The 18,538-nt window shown below is 58.6% G+C and overlaps 5 protein-coding genes across 5 annotated transcripts; all 5 read right to left on the bottom strand.

Moving 5' to 3' along the window:
* Positions 1-1,445: 1,445 nt before the first annotated feature.
* MAM_08323 (uncharacterized protein) lies at positions 1,446-2,360 on the bottom strand (the record flags this gene model as incomplete). Its single annotated transcript, XM_040827121.1, has 1 exon — positions 1,446-2,360. The coding sequence occupies one exon, from the start codon at positions 2,358-2,360 to the stop codon at positions 1,446-1,448; it is 915 nt and encodes a 304-aa protein (XP_040674910.1).
* Positions 2,361-5,433: 3,073 nt separating this feature from the next.
* Positions 5,434-7,137, bottom strand: MAM_08322 (uncharacterized protein; the record flags this gene model as incomplete). Its single annotated transcript, XM_040827120.1, has 1 exon — positions 5,434-7,137. The coding sequence occupies one exon, from the start codon at positions 7,135-7,137 to the stop codon at positions 5,434-5,436; it is 1,704 nt and encodes a 567-aa protein (XP_040674909.1).
* A 1,046-nt stretch (positions 7,138-8,183) lies between these two features.
* MAM_08321 (Cutinase) lies at positions 8,184-9,035 on the bottom strand (the record flags this gene model as incomplete). The annotated part of the gene is made up of 2 exons (XM_040827119.1): positions 8,184-8,502; positions 8,599-9,035. 2 exons carry the CDS (start codon positions 9,033-9,035, stop codon positions 8,184-8,186), a joined length of 756 nt encoding a protein of 251 aa, XP_040674908.1.
* Positions 9,036-12,901: 3,866 nt separating this feature from the next.
* Positions 12,902-14,457, bottom strand: MAM_08320 (Flavin monooxygenase-like protein; the record flags this gene model as incomplete). The annotated part of the gene is made up of 2 exons (XM_040827118.1): positions 12,902-14,223; positions 14,289-14,457. 2 exons carry the CDS (start codon positions 14,455-14,457, stop codon positions 12,902-12,904), a joined length of 1,491 nt encoding a protein of 496 aa, XP_040674907.1.
* Positions 14,458-15,533: 1,076 nt separating this feature from the next.
* MAM_08319 (Lipase, secreted) lies at positions 15,534-16,910 on the bottom strand (the record flags this gene model as incomplete). Its single annotated transcript, XM_040827117.1, has 1 exon — positions 15,534-16,910. One exon carries the CDS (start codon positions 16,908-16,910, stop codon positions 15,534-15,536), a length of 1,377 nt encoding a protein of 458 aa, XP_040674906.1.
* Positions 16,911-18,538: the final 1,628 nt, after the last annotated feature.

Here is an 18,538-nt window from a genome sequence, read left to right as displayed (position 1 = left end):
GCGACGACGTCGCGCGGCAGGCGGTGCGGCCCGAGACGCCGCACCGCGCCGTACAGATCCGGCCCGTCGAGCACGCCGGAAAAGTCTGCGCCCAGCGAGACACCCAGCCCGAGAGCGGCCGCGGCAAAGGCCACGCCAAACGTCGACCCTTGCTCGTACGACATGTGCGCCGGTAGCCGCACCACCGTGTGCTCCTGCGCCACGACGAACTGCTGGTACGCCGCTTTCCGCACGTCGCGGTAGTCGGTCGAGATCACCGTCACCTGCTCCGTCCGTGCCGGGGGGGAAGGACGAGGCCCCGTTAGCATGAGCGCCGCCGCCGCCGCCAGTCGCAGTCGGGCCACGTACCCTATCGCCCACCCTCCACCTCGTGTTGTGCGGCGACACGCGCGCCACCACGCCGGCCAGTTCTCTCCCGGCAATGAACGGCAGCTGCGGCAGTCCAAGGTCAAAGTCCCTGCAGAGAAGAGAGTCTGGCGTCAGCCACGAGCTCACGCGGCGGCCTCTGGGGCGCGAGTCGGAACCGGACGGGACAAACAAACGCACGGCGCCTTCCAGTCAATCGGATTCAGGCCAATGGCCCTGGTGCTGACGAGCATCTCGGACGCGTGCAGCAGCTGCGGCACCGGATAGCCGTCCACAAGCTCGTACTGTTGCCTGGGCGCGCGCAGCAGCAGGACCGTCTGCGAGGCGGGGATGAGTTGCGCCATGGCGATCGAGGATATGTGTGCGGGTTGCAACTTGTCGCTGGCGTGGCGTCTCGCAAAAACAGAGGGCATTCGGGGGGCAAGGGAGGCACGAATACTCGCCGCTGGCATGCCGGGTCCGTCTTGGTCTTGGTCCTCTTCGCCCTCCCCCTCTGGATGCTCCTGCGTCCAGGGGCCGCCGCCGAAACCCGGCGCGATGGCGCAATTTCGAGGCCCTCGATGCATCATCGCCGCGGCCCCGCAGCCCTCCATTCTATTCCCGCAGACTCGTCCGCATCTTGGGAGACGAGAGACGGGAGACCCCGGACCCTTCTGGGCTGCGAGCACGTCATGTCGGAGAGCGGCGCGGCGGTTTGTCTCGGTCAAAGTCGGTCATCCACGTCGAGGGGAACGAGGACACGAAACAGGGCGGTGTGGCCACAAGCCGGTTTTTGGTTTTTGGTGTGACACCAGGGGACCCGTCCACGTGGCCGCGCGGGCGGCCGAGTCACGTGCGGACCAGCGTTGCGGGGACAGCACATGTCGTGTATTTACAAACGTTCATGTTGACATATATCAAGAGCCAATCTAGCTAGCCAGCCTCGCTGCACATGGTCCCAACCGGATCGTCCTCCTGGCGGCGCGCGTCCCCCAACGTCCCGGGGGGCCCTGGTCCCAGACGGCCCGTTTGACTCGCGATTCGAGACGGATGCCCGGCGCTGCCTCGGACATGTTCACAGCGGCCGCCCAACCGACGATTTAATTGATAAACTCGACGATGGGGTCCTCGTCAGCGCCCCCCCGCCGGGCATGAGCCCTCAGACGGCTCGCCTTGTCCCCGGACGACCCGGTGCGCAGCTTGGAGGAAATGCTGAGCAGCTTGACGAGCGGCCGACCAGACGCGTCCTGCACCGGCATCGTGACGGTGCAGGGAAACGCCTCGTCCGCGTCGCGGCACTGCTCCTGCTGGTACGAGATGCGCTGCGAGCACCCGTACGTCTTGCCCTTCCCGCAGACGTTCTCTTCATGTCCATTGCACTCCAAGTGCGCCGTGCGCTTGCAGTTCCCCTTGGTGGTGGCGGCAAAGGTCACCTTGATAATGTCGCACACGTGTCCGGGCCTGCACGATGACCCGACGGAGCTGGATTTCGTCTGTTCATCCTGCTGGCTCCTGGCGCTCGAGTAGTTCCCGTAGACGAGGAGCGACGGCGCAAAACCACCCAGGGCTCCCAGGGTGCCCTTGATTCCCTTGGCCGTCAGCCTTGCGCCCGCCGTCCATCCCTTGGTGGTGCCGTCCAGGTGGGACGTCGTCTCGGTGATTTGGATGTACACGACGTCCGGGGAGAAATTGACGACCTGACGCACTTTTTCGTCGTCAAAGCTGATGGCTATGATGGTCTTGTTGTCAATCTGCATGTGGTCCCGGAGCCAGAAGGAAGTGGTGGCGCACATGGCCACCGACTGGATGCACGTCGACTCCGTGAGCATCCTGTGCGTCTTGTAAGGACGGTTCTGGGGGTCTAGGTGGAAGCCCTCCTGGAGGTCTCTGATGTACTCGTCCAGGTATTGCCTCACGCTCTCCTGGGTTCGAGAGTCGTACTCGGGTTCCGCGGCGACGGCGAGAACCGTCGACGACGCGGCCAGCAGGCCGAGAACGAGGCCGGTGAGTCTCATCTTTGCGTGCTTGACAAGGAAGGCGGGGCAGGGTGTCGGGGGCGTTGGATCCTCTGGAGGAGTACTAGTAGTGTCTTGGTGAGGTCTGTCTTGTAGCAGTCGATCATCTGGAACGGCACCGTGGTACTTATAGCCGGACAGACGCCCTGCGTGCTCGCCTGGCGGGAATAGCGTCAGTCCTCGCCAGACTCCTTCCTGGGTTCCGGCATCTTGCCACGGCGTAGGTGGGGCCGGCAACATTTCGCTCGCAAAAATAAAATAAACAGATAGCAGCAAAAATGCAAAAGACCATGGCGCCGACTTCCCTTCCCTCAAGGTTCATCTCGTCGTGTCGAATGTCGAACCTCATCTCGACGCCAAGGTGCAATATCGAAATTCTATTCCGCGCCTCAAGAGGGGCCAGAGCCTGCAAAGACGAGAGCCATCCCTTGAAACCTTGTCCGTGACCGGCCCTGTGTTGTGTTGTTGCCGTCCGGCCTCTGTCCTGGTCCCTGTCGTCTTTCTCTCCTTCGTCCTCTTCCTCTTCCTCTTCCTCCTCTTCGTCTCGTCTTCTTGTGCCTTTGCCGAGTCCGCGATGGCATTCTACGGCATTTGCCGCCCACGCCTCGGATTGACCCGGCCGCATGGCATTCCGACGTCGACCACGAGGCTGTGCTTACCTGCCTGGTGGTGATGGGAAACCCCAGCCGGCACCGGCACCGGCACTGGCATTGGCCGTGCCGCAGCCCCTCCGCCTCAAATCAATCAATCAATCAATCAATCAGCTGCTCTTTGCCTTGGGGAACTTTCCGTTGCGCGATGCATCCATGTGTCCTGTGTCGCCTTGAGCGGCCGTCATGCACGGCCCGTCAACACCCCGCGCCGTGGTGTCTTTGACGCCTGTTAGTCGGCAGTCTGTACACTTGTCGTCGTCGTCGTCGATGATGTTGTTGCGCGGGCTATGAGTATGAGAGTATAAATGACCCGACTCGACTATTCGGCTATTTGCTCGCCGACCCGGGCGGGAGTGGGGGCGGGGGTGGGGGCGGGGAATCCCAAGTCCAGACTACGTTTTCTCCAAGACGTCTCTTCTCCAACCAACGACCATGTAGCAGCGCGAGTGAGTTTCCAGGCCGAAAGCAATAGAACAGTGAGGTGTTGGTCTGAAAAGCAAGCAGAATTCTACAACACACCATGCTCCTTGCTAGTTACCTGGTATACTGCCACGTAAATACTATTACTCACGGAAAGAAGGGTCGATGCGACAAATAACTACGTGCTTATCCAACTTTATTACAATCGTAAAGCCAAAATACTGGATACAGGGGTCACGGACTAGCCCGATCGGGACAATCATACTCGTCCCGACGGCTTGCACAACTTCCTCCCGACGGTTCGGCTGCAGCGGGCACATCATGTCACGTGATGCCTCTAGCCCTAGAGGGCACACTATCATGTTTGACAAGGGCCGGATTTTGCAGCTCAATGTTCAGGACTTGTATTGTAAAGGCTCAGACTATGCCTGTGATTGGACGTCAATGTCGGGAACCTGTATAGTTAGTCCCAGGTTGAACAAGGAAGAGGAAGGGGGACCTTGATGGCCACCCCAATCGGGCTACTCCACACACGTATACATGTATGTACTGCGTATACTCCGTACACAACACGCACACATATATGATATACGGAGTCACGTATAGTCCAAGGTCCGGCTGGGCATCAAGGGGAGGGGCGAAGAAATCGCGCGGCCTGCATGCTGCAGCCTCTTGTGCCTTGCAGCAAGTCGTGCGGTCGACTGCAAGTTCCGTCTAACAAACCTTGCCGCCTCTCTGTCGCATCATCGTGTGCGCACAACTTCCTTGGTATCAGGCCGTGGGTCTCGAGATGGACCGGGGACATGCTGCTTGCGACAGCCAAAGGGGGCATCGCCAGTTATTACAAACTTTGGGCTGGGTCGGGTCGAGTTATTATTATTCCCCTTCTCCTCCTTCTTCTTCTTCTTCCCCCCCAAGCGCCGTATCCCGAGCCCGAGGCCTTGTCGCAACGTCCGATGTTGCGCGGAGTATTCCAGCGGGAATTCCCGGCCCCGAGGGCGAGGGCCAGGATCGGATTGGATTGCCGACGAGCAAGTCGGGAAGCTGTCTGATGGGGAAACTGCCCCCCGAGTCCGTGACGATGGATAGATGGACGGCCGACTCGACCATCTACAGCGTCACAAAGCCGACGGCGGCGGTCTACCAAGAAGGTACACGATTCGCGATGCCATTGGCAAGCGGTCCAAAAATCAAATTACGTATGCAGGTACAGATGGGATGCGTGAGTTGAGAATCTATATCGCTTCGCCGGTGATGCGCAACTTCCAACGGAATATTCAACACGGCACACGTGCGCCCCTCGCCTCCAATGATTGATCGCGCAACCAGTATCAGGGGCAAGAAAAGTGTTTGCTCACCGAGGACGCCACTCGGGCCAATCAATGGCAGCGACGTCGTCGCAGCACGCCGTCTCATAGGCGAACTCGTGGCTGGAAAAACGACCCGTCGGGCACGTCGTCCAACTTGGCGCACTTGGCAAACAGGCGAGCCGGTGACCGGGCCGGCGAAGCTGAGCATGGTCGAGAGGCGCATGTTGGCGCTTGGAAGCGACTGAGGGAGTTGTCGACAACACCAGGACTGGACTGGACTGTGTGGCACGCCGGATCCGGCGAGGACGGACGGACGCATGACTTCTCTATACATCCCCGGCAGTACCGACGCCCAGAGCGACACCAGGAGGCGAGCGAAGCCCGACCTGATGGGCCGAGACGTGAGAGCACGAGGGTTAGGCGGCAACTGGCCATGACGACACACAGTCTCCGCTGGACGACGTCCCATCAATTGCAGGTTACTGGCCAGTGCGTTCGTATTCACCGTCCAAACGCAGACTTGGAGTAGACGTTGTGGGTATAAATCATATACTACTATCAGCTACAAGTCGGGTGATGAGTTACCTACCTACCTACCAAGGTGCTTTGCCGAGCCGCATCCAAGCCAAGCTTCTTTTGTCCGCCTTTGCCATCCATCTCCGCATCCGATCGAGACACGACTCGAGCGCCTCATGGCCGGGCCTGGGTTCCAGCAATCTCATCCGCCATCGCCCGCCCCGCGGCGCGCCCAGAAAAGATGCATCCCCCCAAGAACGTGCCCTCGAGAGAGTTGTACCCGTGCACGCCGCCGCCGCCGAAGCCCGCCACCTCACCGGCAGCATACAGACCGGGGAGGGCGGTTCCGTCCGCCCGCATCACGTTGCTCTGCAAATTGGTCTCGATCCCTCCCAGAGTCTTGCGAGTAAGCAGGTTCAGGCGTACGGCAATGAGCGGCCCCTTTGACGGGTCCAGGATCTTGTGTGGTTTCGCCACTCGGGACAACTTGTCGGGCCAGTACATTCGACCGTTGTTGATCAGCATGGCTTGCGCATCCTTGGAGTATGCGTTGTCGAATTGCGAGTCTCTGCTCTCGACGACCTTTTTGATCTTGTCCAACTCCAAGCGCGGCCCGTTTCGTTCCGAGCCAAGCTTGTTCATGCCGTCGACCAAGTCTTCAAGAGTATCCCTGACTACAAAGTCCTCGCCATGCTTCATGAAATTCTGCACAGGCATCGGCCCTTTGCCACTAAACACTCGGCCGATAAGCTGCCAGACGCTCTTGCCGGTGATGTCTGGATTCTGTTCCGACCCCGAGAGACCAAACTCCTTGGCGATGATGGCCTGGTTGAGGACAAACCATGTGTAATCGTAGCCCGTGTGGCAGATGTGCTTCAGCGTGCCGAGCGTGTCGGACCCGGGGAACAAGTAAGGCGGCAGCCTGTTTCCGGCAGCATCCAGCCACAGAGAGGAGGGGGCTGGAAGGATACGAATGCCGTGCCTCGGCCAGATGGGGTTCCAGTTGTGCAGGCCCTCAGTGTAGTGCCACATACGATCGCGATTGATAACATGGGCTCCAGCCTTTTCCGAGATGCCAACCATTCGCCCGTCGACATGAGCCGGCACGCCGACCACAAAGTGCTCAGGTACCTTGGGGCCGAGTCGGTCCATGGGCCACGAAGCTTTTACGGCTTCGACATTGCCACCAATACCGCCAGATGACACCAGAACGGCGGCACCTCGAAGCTCAAAGGTGTCGATCTCTTTGCGTGATGACTTGATGCCCCGCGCAGCGTCGTCCTCTTCCAAGATGCGACCCTTGACTCCAACGGCTCTGCCCGTCTGTTGGTCGACAATGATTTCGTCAACTGCGTGGCGGTGCTTAAATTGCACAATTCCGTCCTTGACAGCTCTCAATACGGGCTCCTTGAAGATTCGAACAACCTCGGGGCCGGTACCCCACGTAAGATGGAACCTCGGCACGGAATTTCCATGGCCATCTGCCTTCCCGCCGCCCCTCTCCGCCCAGCCAACGTTGAACATGAATGTCAGGCCGAGATCCTTGACGTAGTCTTCCATTTCATCAGTAGCAAAATCCACAAACGCTCTTGCCCATTGTCGAGGCCAGTGGTCTTGGTCCTGGCGGTCAAACTGTGCCGAATTGAGCCAGTCTTGCATTGCTAGCTCTCGCGAGTCTTTAATGCCGACCCGGCGCTGCTCGGCAGAGTTGACGACGAAGAGGCCGCCGAGCGACCAGAAGGCTTGACCACCAATGTTGTTGGCATTTTCCTGATCAACAATAACGGTTGGGACGTTGCGCTTTGACAACTCGTAGGCTGCCACGAGGCCTGCCAGGCCGTGGCCGACAATGACGACTACGTCCTTGTCGTCCGGCATGTCGTTGATATATGTTGTGGCTGGTGGATCGGAAATCATCGCTCCGCGCGGATACAGGCGTCGAGAATGACGGGCAGGATACTGCATGCGAGGCGCATGAAATATGAGGATCTGGATCGACCTCCAGACGGGGCCCCAGCGAGGTAGGACGAAGAACCTGGGTTCGGTAAGTGGAGCGGGGCGGAGCACGGATGACGACGATCTGGCGAAAACTCGGGGTGGTGTTTAACAGGTGACTGATGAGATTGATGGATGTGACAAGAATGTGGGCGGCTTGGACCTCTGGAGACTGGAGACTGGGACCGACTGAGGCACAAGCGTTGCTGCGGTGGGGCATGTGATGCTGCCGAGCGAGCAGATGTGGCCCCGAAGGGCAACAGAGACTGCCTTGCCGGACCAGGCGCGACATTCCGTGTAGCCAGTCTTGGTGGTTACTGACCGCGTTGCCCGTCCACGTTGCAACAATGGCATTGTTGGCCCGTCGAAGTGTCTCGCGGCGAATTGTGCACATGCTCCCGGGTTACCTGAGTAGGTGGTCACTGGAGGACTCAAGGACAATCATGCCACCGTCGCAAGCCGTCTGGCCGCCGCCTTGATCGGCCAGGCGAGCCTGGGAGTGCAGCATCATATTCAATGTTGGCACGGAAGTGATGTGCATTGCGGAAAGATAACAACTTCAAGCCTGGCCAGGTGCACGTGCTTACTTTCACTTGGTCGGATGGTGGGGCGGCAGGTGCGAGCCCCTCCGCGTGTTCCTTCCCTCCCGTGTCACCATTATTAGTCACAACCCGGTGAATCAGTGGTCAAGTCTTGGCCAATTTGTCACAATTGCGACTTCGAATGCTCCCCTTCTTGGTTCGACACGACACACAAGACACACGACATGCACCAGGCGCCAACGTACAACCACGGCGAATCCAACCGTTGAGATGGCTCTTCAAGACTATTTATTCATCAAGTACTTGCCATGTACAATGAGGCAAGGCATGCCCGCTGCATACCCATGTTCTGTGTCGCAGCGGAAGACGCTTCAGTTTGCCAGGGCCTCAGAGCTTTGAAGCCACGAATGCTGCAGACGACTCTGCATCCTCAGCATACGTGAGGTGCTGCTGTTTGATGAAAACACCGCCGTTGCAGATGTCGTCTCCTTCGTGGCAAACAATCTTCACCCTGTTCGCGTCAATGCCCTGCACCGGTTGCTTGGACATTGGATCCCCAAAAATGACCACGGCTTTGACCTTGGACATGGACTTGGCGTCAAGATCCTTGGCCGCATTGTGAACAGCATAGCCTCCTTGGGAATATCCGCTCAGTACAAACTCTGTCCCGGGACATTTGGCAATGGTGTCAGTCACGATTTTGGCCCTGGCGAGTTGTGTCAGCACGTGTTGCGCACACCAGCCCAGGAATCTCGCCTGGAAGAAAAAAGGAGGGCGGTTGTGGTTGTCAAGTTCGACTTACATGGTCACCCCAGCAGCTGGGTCTGCCCTGAGATAACCGTCAACCGACGCCGGATACTCAACACCCTGAAATGTGACCGAGTTGGAGGACCCGATGGCCTTTTTGACTGCATTCAGGAAGGGTGGTCCGACTAGAGCGCCAACGTTGCCTGGATCGCAAGTGCCTCGTGCGAAGACGACCATGACGTCGGCGCATCCACGACTGTTAGCATTGATGTTGAGGCCGAATGCCGCAGCCAAGACCGTTTCACCCACACCCAACGCTTGACAAATGCCATTGACTGGAACATCCACCGGAAAACTTTCCACAATCAGGGCTAGAAAGTTATTCAGGTTGAAGTTGCGTTTTTCCATGGCCGTATGTTCCATACTGGACGCGGGCATAGCCGTGGCAAGGCCACAGGCGAGGCTAGCAAGAACCGCCTCTAAGAAACGCATTTTGGATCAAGTATGGAAAAAGACGTTGGGCTGAAGCGACATGAAGCAATAGACCTCTCAGCCAGCTGTCACTACTGCGATGCCAATTGAAGCAAATGGAATCTGACTGCTATCTTCAAAAGTCTGCACCATCAAGTCGAGGGTATTCTCACCATCTTATACTTTTATTCCCTCAACCCGCTCTAGTGCAGCACACCATGTATCTTACAGCCTTTGCTCCCAAGGGAAAGGTCGGGCTTGACTATCCTGTATCGGAATGCACGACAGAGTCGATAGCATTCTCCATGAGCCAAACTGTCCTCCACGCGTGGCGCATCTCCCGGCGCTATTTCGCAGGTTCTGCAACAGTGTGTTCCACCTCCCCCCCCTCCCCCTCTTTGAATTGGGAAGTGCGAGAATATTTTTCAGTGTGCCACACGATGCGCCCTAGTTTTTGTCAAGGACGTCAAGTTTTGCCGACCATTATCGATCGGTAGTTCAGGCAGGCCCTGTACACTCGTCATGGGGCTAGCCACAAGGGGCTGCTTTTTGCCCGTCAAAAGTTTGGACTGTTGTCGCCGGTCGGTCTGGCTGGGCCGAGCCGGGCCGAGCTATCGGTTTACACTGTGGTGGATTAATTCTGGCTCGAAGTTGACTCAACACTAGACTTACAAGAAGCGCAGATACATCCAGCCCAAGTCTTTATTCCACCGTCCAACGAGCTTCGAGGTTCCCGAGCGGAAATCACCAGTCTGCCACATCTACAATGCTCATGAGCTATTCGATTTTGTGCTCCAAGCACGCAGGAGGAACAGCACAGAAGAAAGCTTTTTTTGTGCTGTAGTGATGCACGCATCTACGACCCTTGCGCTACCCCAGATCTGGCTTACCTTTATTTGGTGCGCACCAAGCCATAATGAGTACCATGTCCGGTTCCCAGCCCAGCTTTGGTGCGGATCAAGCCATAATGGGCACCATGTCCGATTCCCCAGCCCAGCCCTGCTGACCATAACCCATCTCCTGTCCTACTAGTCGGGGCTAGGGTTAGGTTACAAGGCCTCGGCATGCGTACCAGGATTATACAGGTGCACATGTCTTTTCTGGGGAAGCATGCGTCCAGGAACTTTGAACGACACCGTCCTTTCACAGGTACAGGTCGTGACATCTTGTCCGGAAATTTTTGTTCAGCGGTAGCTTTGATTGGCTCGACGATCTCTTGGAAACCCTGCAAGTTGTGGCTGGGCATCTGCGGGCTCGGCAAGACTGGCGACCAGTTGAGACATGTATCACGTAATATGGCTACTATTTTACATGTGGTACTGCTTGAGGCTGATCGTTCAAGACTCGGCGAGTTGGATGCGAGGACGTAGCGCTGGCAAAGCATTGATATAGACTTGTCCAGGAGTGGTCAATTTGTCTTCGTAGGAAAGTTACATGGAACGGAAAGCTTTGGTAAGTTTCATCTCTGGCTCTGCTTCTGATTAATTGGTCCAGTCAAAGAGAACAAGGCTGTCCAGAGCCCTGTGGCTTCCGTGGCCGGATGTGCTCAATCAGTAATGCCACCTGGTTTTCCAAAATTGGTGTCATAGTCATGAAGCTGCAGCTACGAGGCTTGGCAACACAACCATACATCACTTTAGCTTCCTGCTTTGGAAAGAACGAATGCATTAGAGAAACTCATGTCCGCATGAAAATTCTAATTTCAAGCTTTTAGATTAGTTGATTAACGTCGGTGTATTGCCCGAGTTGCAGATTCCTCCGCCGAGATTTCGCCAGCCGTTTTATTTTCAAACGCGAGCGCCTGTGACCTTCGCAGACGATTCTGATGCGAAGAAATCTACAATTCGTAATTATTTTCAGTGTAGCCGCGAATGGACTCGTTGGGTTGTCTCTCTTTCTCTTTCTTTTCCTTTTTTTTCTTCCTTTTTTTGAGACCACCAAAGGCCATGCCAACGACTATGACTAGACGGGAAAAGTGGCGATGGGTTGGGATGATTTGAGGGCCGTTTCGTGACCAACGGACTTGACAGCTGACTAGTGAGTGTTTGCATACGGAGTAATTCGACTGCAACACCACGGCCAGTACCAAGGGCAACACATGCAAAAGTCGGTGTCATCACACGCAACATGTTCAAGCCGGCCGTGTCAAAAACTAAGACCCGAAGTCATGTACTGACATTGTGTCGACCATGCGGACACATGCCCGACCGGCCACAGTGCCACAAACACACAGGGTATCATTCATTATTGAGAAAATCTGTTCCAGAACCTGTCATCATACCTTGGGCCACGTCTGAGTGTGTGCGGGACAGTGTCGTGGTGCGTCGAGCGTAGCAGTAGTACACGACTATGCAGTCCAGCCCAACACAAGCTCCTTCATATGACAGTCGGCTACATGGGGGCCATTGCGTTCTTGGCGGCGAATTTGGACCAGATAATGAGCAGCTTGCCGCAGGGCGTGTCGAGGTTAGTCCCATGTCGAAACAAACACCGGCTTGGAGCGAACAAAGATCTGGTAAGTCGTTCAGATGCGTATCTCGTGGAGCGGGGGGCCCAGGAATGACAACGCTGCCGATAGGCGAACAGACGATTTCGAGCACTTGGAATATTTTCAAGTGTAAACCTTCGTGGTTGTCGCAACTACCCCAGTGACCTTTCTCTGTCAGGGACGAGAAACGGTATAAGAAATAGAGTCAAGTTGGCTGAAGCCCGCTTTGGTCTAGTGTAACAGTCCTTTGCTACCCCATGGGCGAGAAACAAGGGGGATAATAGGCCCGTGGGAACAAGCATAATGCATGACTGCGGGCCGGACACACCCGAGAGTCGAGACCATGACAAGAATTATGTCTTGGCCGGGGACCTTGCTCCCTTTGCCGAAGCCGATTGGATTTGCGCAACTGGGAGGATCGTCCGTGCTTCGAAGCAGACGTGTATTCGAAAAACTGCATCCGCGAGTCGGCATTTCCACTGGCCCGGAACCTGGGCACATGTGATTGCAGTGACATGTGGAAATGAAGACTCCTGACCGGGTCCGAAACAGGTCTTTCCCGGCCACCTCCATCTCATCAAGCAAAACACATCTGACGTGTGCCGCCATACTAGCCTGTCCAGACCAATGGTGCCAAAGGCTCTAGTCGTGTTGACGAGGCGGGCGGTTGGCGTTGAGCACAAGTTCAAGAACATTTTGAAGAGGGCCATTCGACGGTCTGGGCTATCCACCATCTAGCCAGGATTGAGAGTCGGGAAGAAATTACCAATGTATACCAAGGTTGACTGCATCATCCACGCTACTTGGTGTTTGGGGACTGCGCTAATCACAGACAGGCGCCTCTAGTTTTGGCGACGGGCCATGTGTGCGGATCTATCTCCTTCAGAGTTGGGCGACGCCCGTGACATTTTGACGTGATGGCACAAGGCAAACAAGGCCTGGGATGACTACCAGTCAACGAATAGCTGTCGTCGTCTTGCTCCAACCGACCACCCTTGTCCACGGCCACTTGCAAGACGGCAGACGCGGCAGCCAGCCACATGTACAAAACTGCCCTCATCATGTTCTTGAGTGACGGAGCTGTCGATGGCGTCTAATGTATGCGCCCAGCCCACGGCCGAGCAGTTGCCGCCGCCACCAGATACGACTCGAGCGCTACCAGGCACGATACGGGCTCAACAAGGACGAAATACGCAGTGTTTGGCCATGTGTTTTGGGAGGAGAAAGACAGCGCGGTTTCTGGTTCTGTCTGGACCCCCTTGCAGATGCTACGATTGGTGATGGTCCTCGATTGTTCATCATTGTAGGCTCTATGGCATGAAAGACGGAAGATACAAAAAGACTCCTCTAAGATGGACAGCCAAATGACGGGGTATTTATTTCATTCCCATATTCGTTCCTACTTCAACCACTGGATGCCACTGTCGATGCTCCCCCACCAGGCACTGGCTATGTCCTTCCAGTAATGGGTGCGCGGGCGCCACTGGGGACTGGTGCCGACCTTGGGGAACATGCCGTTTGCCTTTTGGATATAGGTAGAGTTGAGGCGCATAAAGGGCAGGTAGGTCATGGAGGCCTTCTCGTCGTCGCTCAGCCGGGGCACGATGACGCTGTAGCCTTGGGCGGTGCTCTTGGCGAGCATGCGGCAGACGAGCTGGGCGGTGGCGTCGGCGCCCAGGGTCCAGCTGGCGTCGACGTAGCCAAAGGACAGGGCCAGGTTGGGGATGTCTTCCAGCATGCAGCCCTTCCAGGCGTGCCGGTCCAAGATGTCGACGGGCTTGCCGTCGATGGAGGCGGCGATGCCGCCGGCCAGGCGGACCTTGAGCCCCGTGGCGGTGACGATGATGTCCGGGTGCAGCTCCCGGCCCGACGTGAGCTTGATGGTGTCGGCGGTGACGCGGTCGATGACGCCCGTCTCGACGCTCGCCTTGCCCGTCTTGAGACACTTGAAGAAGTCGCCGCCGGGGCAGAGGCACATGCGCTGCTCCCAGGGGTTGTAGCGCGGCGTGAAATGGGGGTCCAGGTTGACGCCCCTGGGCAGCTCTGCCGACGTCCGCCTGAGGATGAGGGCGCGCGCCAGCCGCGGGAACCACTTGCAAAAGGTGGTGAGGAGGAAGGCCGACAGGATCCATTTGAAGCGGATGACGCTCCGGGCGACGGGGCGGGGCATGAGGAAGCGCACCGCCCGGTCGACGGGGTCCTTCTCCGGCAGGGCGATGATGTAGGACGGCGATCGCTGGAGCATGGTGATGTGCGCGGCCTTGTCGCACATGGACGGGAGGAGGGTGACGGCGGTGGCGCCGGACCCGATGACGACGACATTCTTGCCGGCGTAGTCGAGGTCGGCCGGCCAGAACTGCGGGTGGACCACGGTGCCCTTGAAGCTGTCGATGCCGGGGATCTGCGTCTGCAGCGGCTCGTTGTAGTCGTAGTAGCCGGTGCCCAGGAAGACGAAGCGCGAGCGCAGCTTGACCTTGGCGGCGGCGGCGGCGGCGTCGCCGTCCACGTTGGCGTCCACGTCCAGCTCCCACGACGACGACGCCGACGACCAGTTCATCTTGCGGATCCAGTGGTTGAACTTGATGTGCCTGTCGATGCCCGCCTGGGCCGCAGACTCCTTGAGATACTTGAGGATGAGGCTGCCGTGCGCAATCGGCTGCTTCTCCTCCCATATCCGCCACGGGAATCCAAAGGTGTACAGGTCCGAGTCGGACCGGATGCCTGCCGCGCGGTCCAGTCAGTCTCGGTGTCTTGTCTGCTCAACCCGACCGGCGAGCTCTGCTTACCGGGATACTTGAAGAGACTCCAGGTCCCGCCGATCTCGTGGCGTCCGTCGATGATGCAGTAGCTCAGCTCGGGGTTGCGCTCCTGCAGTCGGTACGCCATGTTGATGCCCGAGATGCCGGCGCCGACAATGACGACGTCGTAGTCGACATGCTGTTGTCTGTGAGCCATGGTTCCCAAGGCGACTGTTGCGTCTGCGTCTGCGTTTTGCGCGTGGGCGTTGGCGTTGGGCGTCGGGTAGATGTTCTAATCCAAGGGAACGAAGAGGCAAGATAACCCCAACCCTGCAGTTCGTTGCGGTATGCAGATGTTACTGAATCGCGACCCGAGTAAAAAGGACACTTGGCAAGGCTTCTCTCTTCCCTGGACGTCTCATGGGCTGCGGGCAACTTTTATCTCAACCCACCCCGGCGCCGGCGTGCTGCGGCCTGCAGGACAAGGACCAAACGCCTCGCATGGCCACGACCGCCCGTAGCCGCGGCGCCTCGGCACGTGTGTACCAGACAGCAGCGGCATGGGGGAGGCGCCGTCTCGTGAATGCGATTTGTCGACCCCTTGGGCTTGCCGATCGAGGGTGCCCCCCCCCCCCCCTCTCCCTCGACTTGACCGTGGGAAATTGTGCGTCGGCCGGACCTTGGAGTGGTTCCTTGGATCCGTTGCTGGTGGCGCCGGCCGTGGAAGCGACTTTGGTTCCCCTGGGCGGCTTTAACCTGGGAGAAGCGTGTGCCGGCAAAACTACTGCTGGGTTCGGGAAGCTGGGAAGCATGCAGACTAGACTGCCTACTACATGTCCGACAAGCCAAGAGGAGACAACAAGGCCAGCCGCACGGGTTGTTCATTCATGCCGCATGCCGCATGCCGCGTGCACGCCACGGGGGTCGCGGCTCGAGAGTTTGCCGCGCCCGGCCCTGGGGCGCCATCACATGAAAAAAACGCCGGCAACAGACAAACTCGCCTCTGTCAGTGCGCGCGCACGCACGCACGCACCGCTGGCGTCTCGTCTGCTCCGATGCCGTTGCGCGCGCGCGTGCCTGTTGTCCTCCTGCCTGCGGTGTCCCACGGCCTGCGTGGTGACGACGGAGACACGGGACCCGGACCGAATCTCGAGGGGAAACAACAACAAGGAAAAAGGCAGGAAAGTTGCATGAAACAAATACCATTGGCAGCTACATAGACACGGGCAGTTGTAACTACATACTCGAGACGACTGAGCGGCGCCGCACCGTCCACACAAGCTTTCCATGACATCATCCTCTGGTAAAGGGACCTACGCGCTTCCCCAGCAAGTCCAAGATGGCATCCAGCAGAACCTTGGGCACGAGCGCCAGGGCACCCGGCTCCAGCAGCGCAGAAAAGACGGTCCTCGTCGAGCACGACGTCGGGCGGCCCTGGCCATCCATCCTCCCCCGCAGCCAGGAGAGCGCCTCGGGAGCGGCGACGACGGCCAGGGTGCCGTGGTTGGCGCTCTCGTCCCTCAGGTACTCGATGGAGGCGCCGGCGCCGCAGTAGCCTCGCACGAGGGCGTCTGTTTCCGCCACGGGGCTGACCTCGTCGCGCACGGCCTTGTAGACAAACATGGGAATGCGGGGGGCGCGGCGGCCGGGGTCGTTGTCGTCCATGATTGCGGCGACGGCCGGGTCGCCGAGGACGCTGTCGGGCTCGTCGAAGACGCGGCTGATGTCCTGGTTGGCGTAGGCGTCGAGGTTGGCCGTGAGGCACTGGCGGGCGGCCTTGTAGAAGTACTCGCGGCGCCCGGGCAGGACGTGCCGTCTCAGGAGGGCGTCGACACGGGGGTATTGGTGGGCGAGGCCGAGCATGCCTGGGGGGATGAGGCCGGCCGACGCCGTCCCGTTGACCTGCCGCAGCACCGTCATGATGCTGGGCACGATGCCGCCGACGGCCGCGCCGGCAACCTCCACCTCGGGCGCGTACGACGGCTGCAGCTCGGCCGCAAACATGGTCGCGAGGCTGCCGCCCGAGTATCCCCACATGGTGACGGTCGGCTTCGTGCTGATGCCCGTCAGGGCGCCCGAGTTGCTGGCCGCGCGGATGCCGTCCAGCGTGGCGCGGCCCGAGAGCACGTTGGCGAGAAAGGCGCCCCCCGGCCCGAGATGGTCGGGCACGATGACGACCCAGCCCTGCTCCAGCGCCGCTTCCACCAGGAACAGCTCGCCCTGCGTCGCCTTGGTGCCGTCGCCCGGGCCGGGGTCGTGGCCGAGCTGGAACGCGTACGACGGCGCGCAGTTGATGCTGGCCGAGTCCTCGGCGACCTGGTACGAGAGCACCTTGCTGTAGTTGGCGTTGCGAGGAACGAGCACCGTCAGCACCGTCGCCGTCGCCTTGTCGAGACCGTCCGTCGTCCGGTACAGGAGCTGGTGGCTCGCATGCAGGTGCACGACGCGCGAGCCCAGCGCCGCCATGGGGCTCGGCGGCGACCGATGCCGGAGAATGGCACCGGGAGCATGCGAATCCAAGTCGTCGGGGACTCGGTAGAAGGCATCTCGGCTCGGGAGCGCCGGCGCTGCCCTCCTGTCGAGGACCGCGCCGGCAACCGGCTTCGCGGAGACGGTGCAGCCAAGCACCGTCAGCCACAGGGCGAGTTGCCAAACAAGAGTCAAGGCCATGGTTCCAGTTTACCGAGTAGTCTGCAGGGACGGATGCTTCACGACGCCCGCAGAGCAGCGCGCAACGGACGTCCTTTTATAACAAAACCACATCATCAGTTCACACCCACGGACGCCAGCCATGCCATGCCATGCTGCGTGGTATACCTCGGGCACAACCAGGCAGCTGATCCGCCGGAGCAAGTCAGCCTGTAAACTGGGTCATTGTTAGTCTCGAGGCGAGAGAAGAAAAAAAAAAAACAAAAAAAAAAAAACGGGAAAACACCAAGAAAAAGAAAGGGGGGCGCCCTACACATTGTTCTCCGGCTGAACCGCCAATTGGCCTGTCATCCTGTATAGATGAGAGAAGACGTGCTTCTTCATCTCACGTCACGTCACGCACGGACGGCCAAGCCCGGAAACGGCACAACAACAATGGACTGTCCCCCGAGCCAGTTGCGCCTCTCGCGATGGAGTTTTGAGTCCTGGGATGCGCGGTGCGAGGTGGGCAGCGTCGCCAGGAGCTGCTGAGGCGGGCGTGCTCGCAACATCAACCTGTGCATTGTACACTGTCGAAAAAAGACTGGCTGGGCGTGCCAGGGGACGGCGCAGCGAAGGTCTAGTCGAGCCGCTAGAAGATAATCACGAGCGACGGCAGCGAGCACCTGACGGCTGACGTGTGGGGGAGCCGAACCAGTTGCCTGGATCTTCTGTCTTGTTCAGACTTCACAGGCAGCTTGAGGAGAGTTATTACTCATCCGCCGGCGGGTGGTCGTCCATCGTCTGAAGTCGGTAATCTCTGACAGGAACAGAGGAGCCCTGCGCGTGGGAGGGCGAATCACGAGGCGCGGCCCCCCCCCTTTCCGGTCCAGAATGCGACTCGACGTAGCGTCGAGCCAAGGGAGAGGTGGAATCGCAGAATAACCAGGGACAGTCTTGTGCCTGCGTCCTTGTTGACTCATCTCGATTTTTCATCAGGTCCTGCACTGCGGAGTACACGGGGCGTCAACTGATGTGCGTCATGTGTTCAACAGACCGTCAGCCGTCAGGTCCTGCGGGAATTGTTCACAAAGGAGACATACTTGATGCCCTTTCAACTCCATCTTGACGGCAATGACTGTTGGGCAGCAAACATCATGTTCCTTTGACGGGGGGTGGCCATTGAAGCCGTCGCGAGGCCAGCAACCCTTTGCATCGCTGCAAGTCATGCGGTCGAGGTTGGCTCTGACCGCAAGTTCCGTGCAACACCACGTCGCGTGAGACTCTACTCGGTAGACGTGAACGGTATCCCCAAGAGCACGCACCTCCTTCGGATCAACTATTCGCTTACTCTTTCGACATACACACATGCAAGGGGCGTCGCGGCGCTTCCCGACGCCACAGACGCAACTGTGATCTGCGTCGGGTAACCGTAGAGAGGCACCCTCGGAGTACCATCCTCAAAGAGTGAAATACAGGGTCCTAGTAGATTTCGTGCAAGTCACGGCGCTCGAGAACGAACGGAGGAGAGACCCAGCCCCCCCGCCCCCCCCGTCACGAGGACGTCTGAATCTAGATCCGCAGACGGTTACTACAAAGTGCCGCGGGTCCATCTTGGATTACAAGACTGTGACTCCAGGGCCTGTCAGCACGCGATGGCTCGGCTCGAC

Source organism: Metarhizium album, assembly GCF_000804445.1.
Source record: "Metarhizium album ARSEF 1941 chromosome Unknown scaffold_50, whole genome shotgun sequence".
NCBI lineage: Eukaryota > Fungi > Ascomycota > Sordariomycetes > Hypocreales > Clavicipitaceae > Metarhizium > Metarhizium album.
Note: the sequence above shows the minus strand (reverse complement) of the source record. Positions and strands in the feature narration are given on the sequence as shown.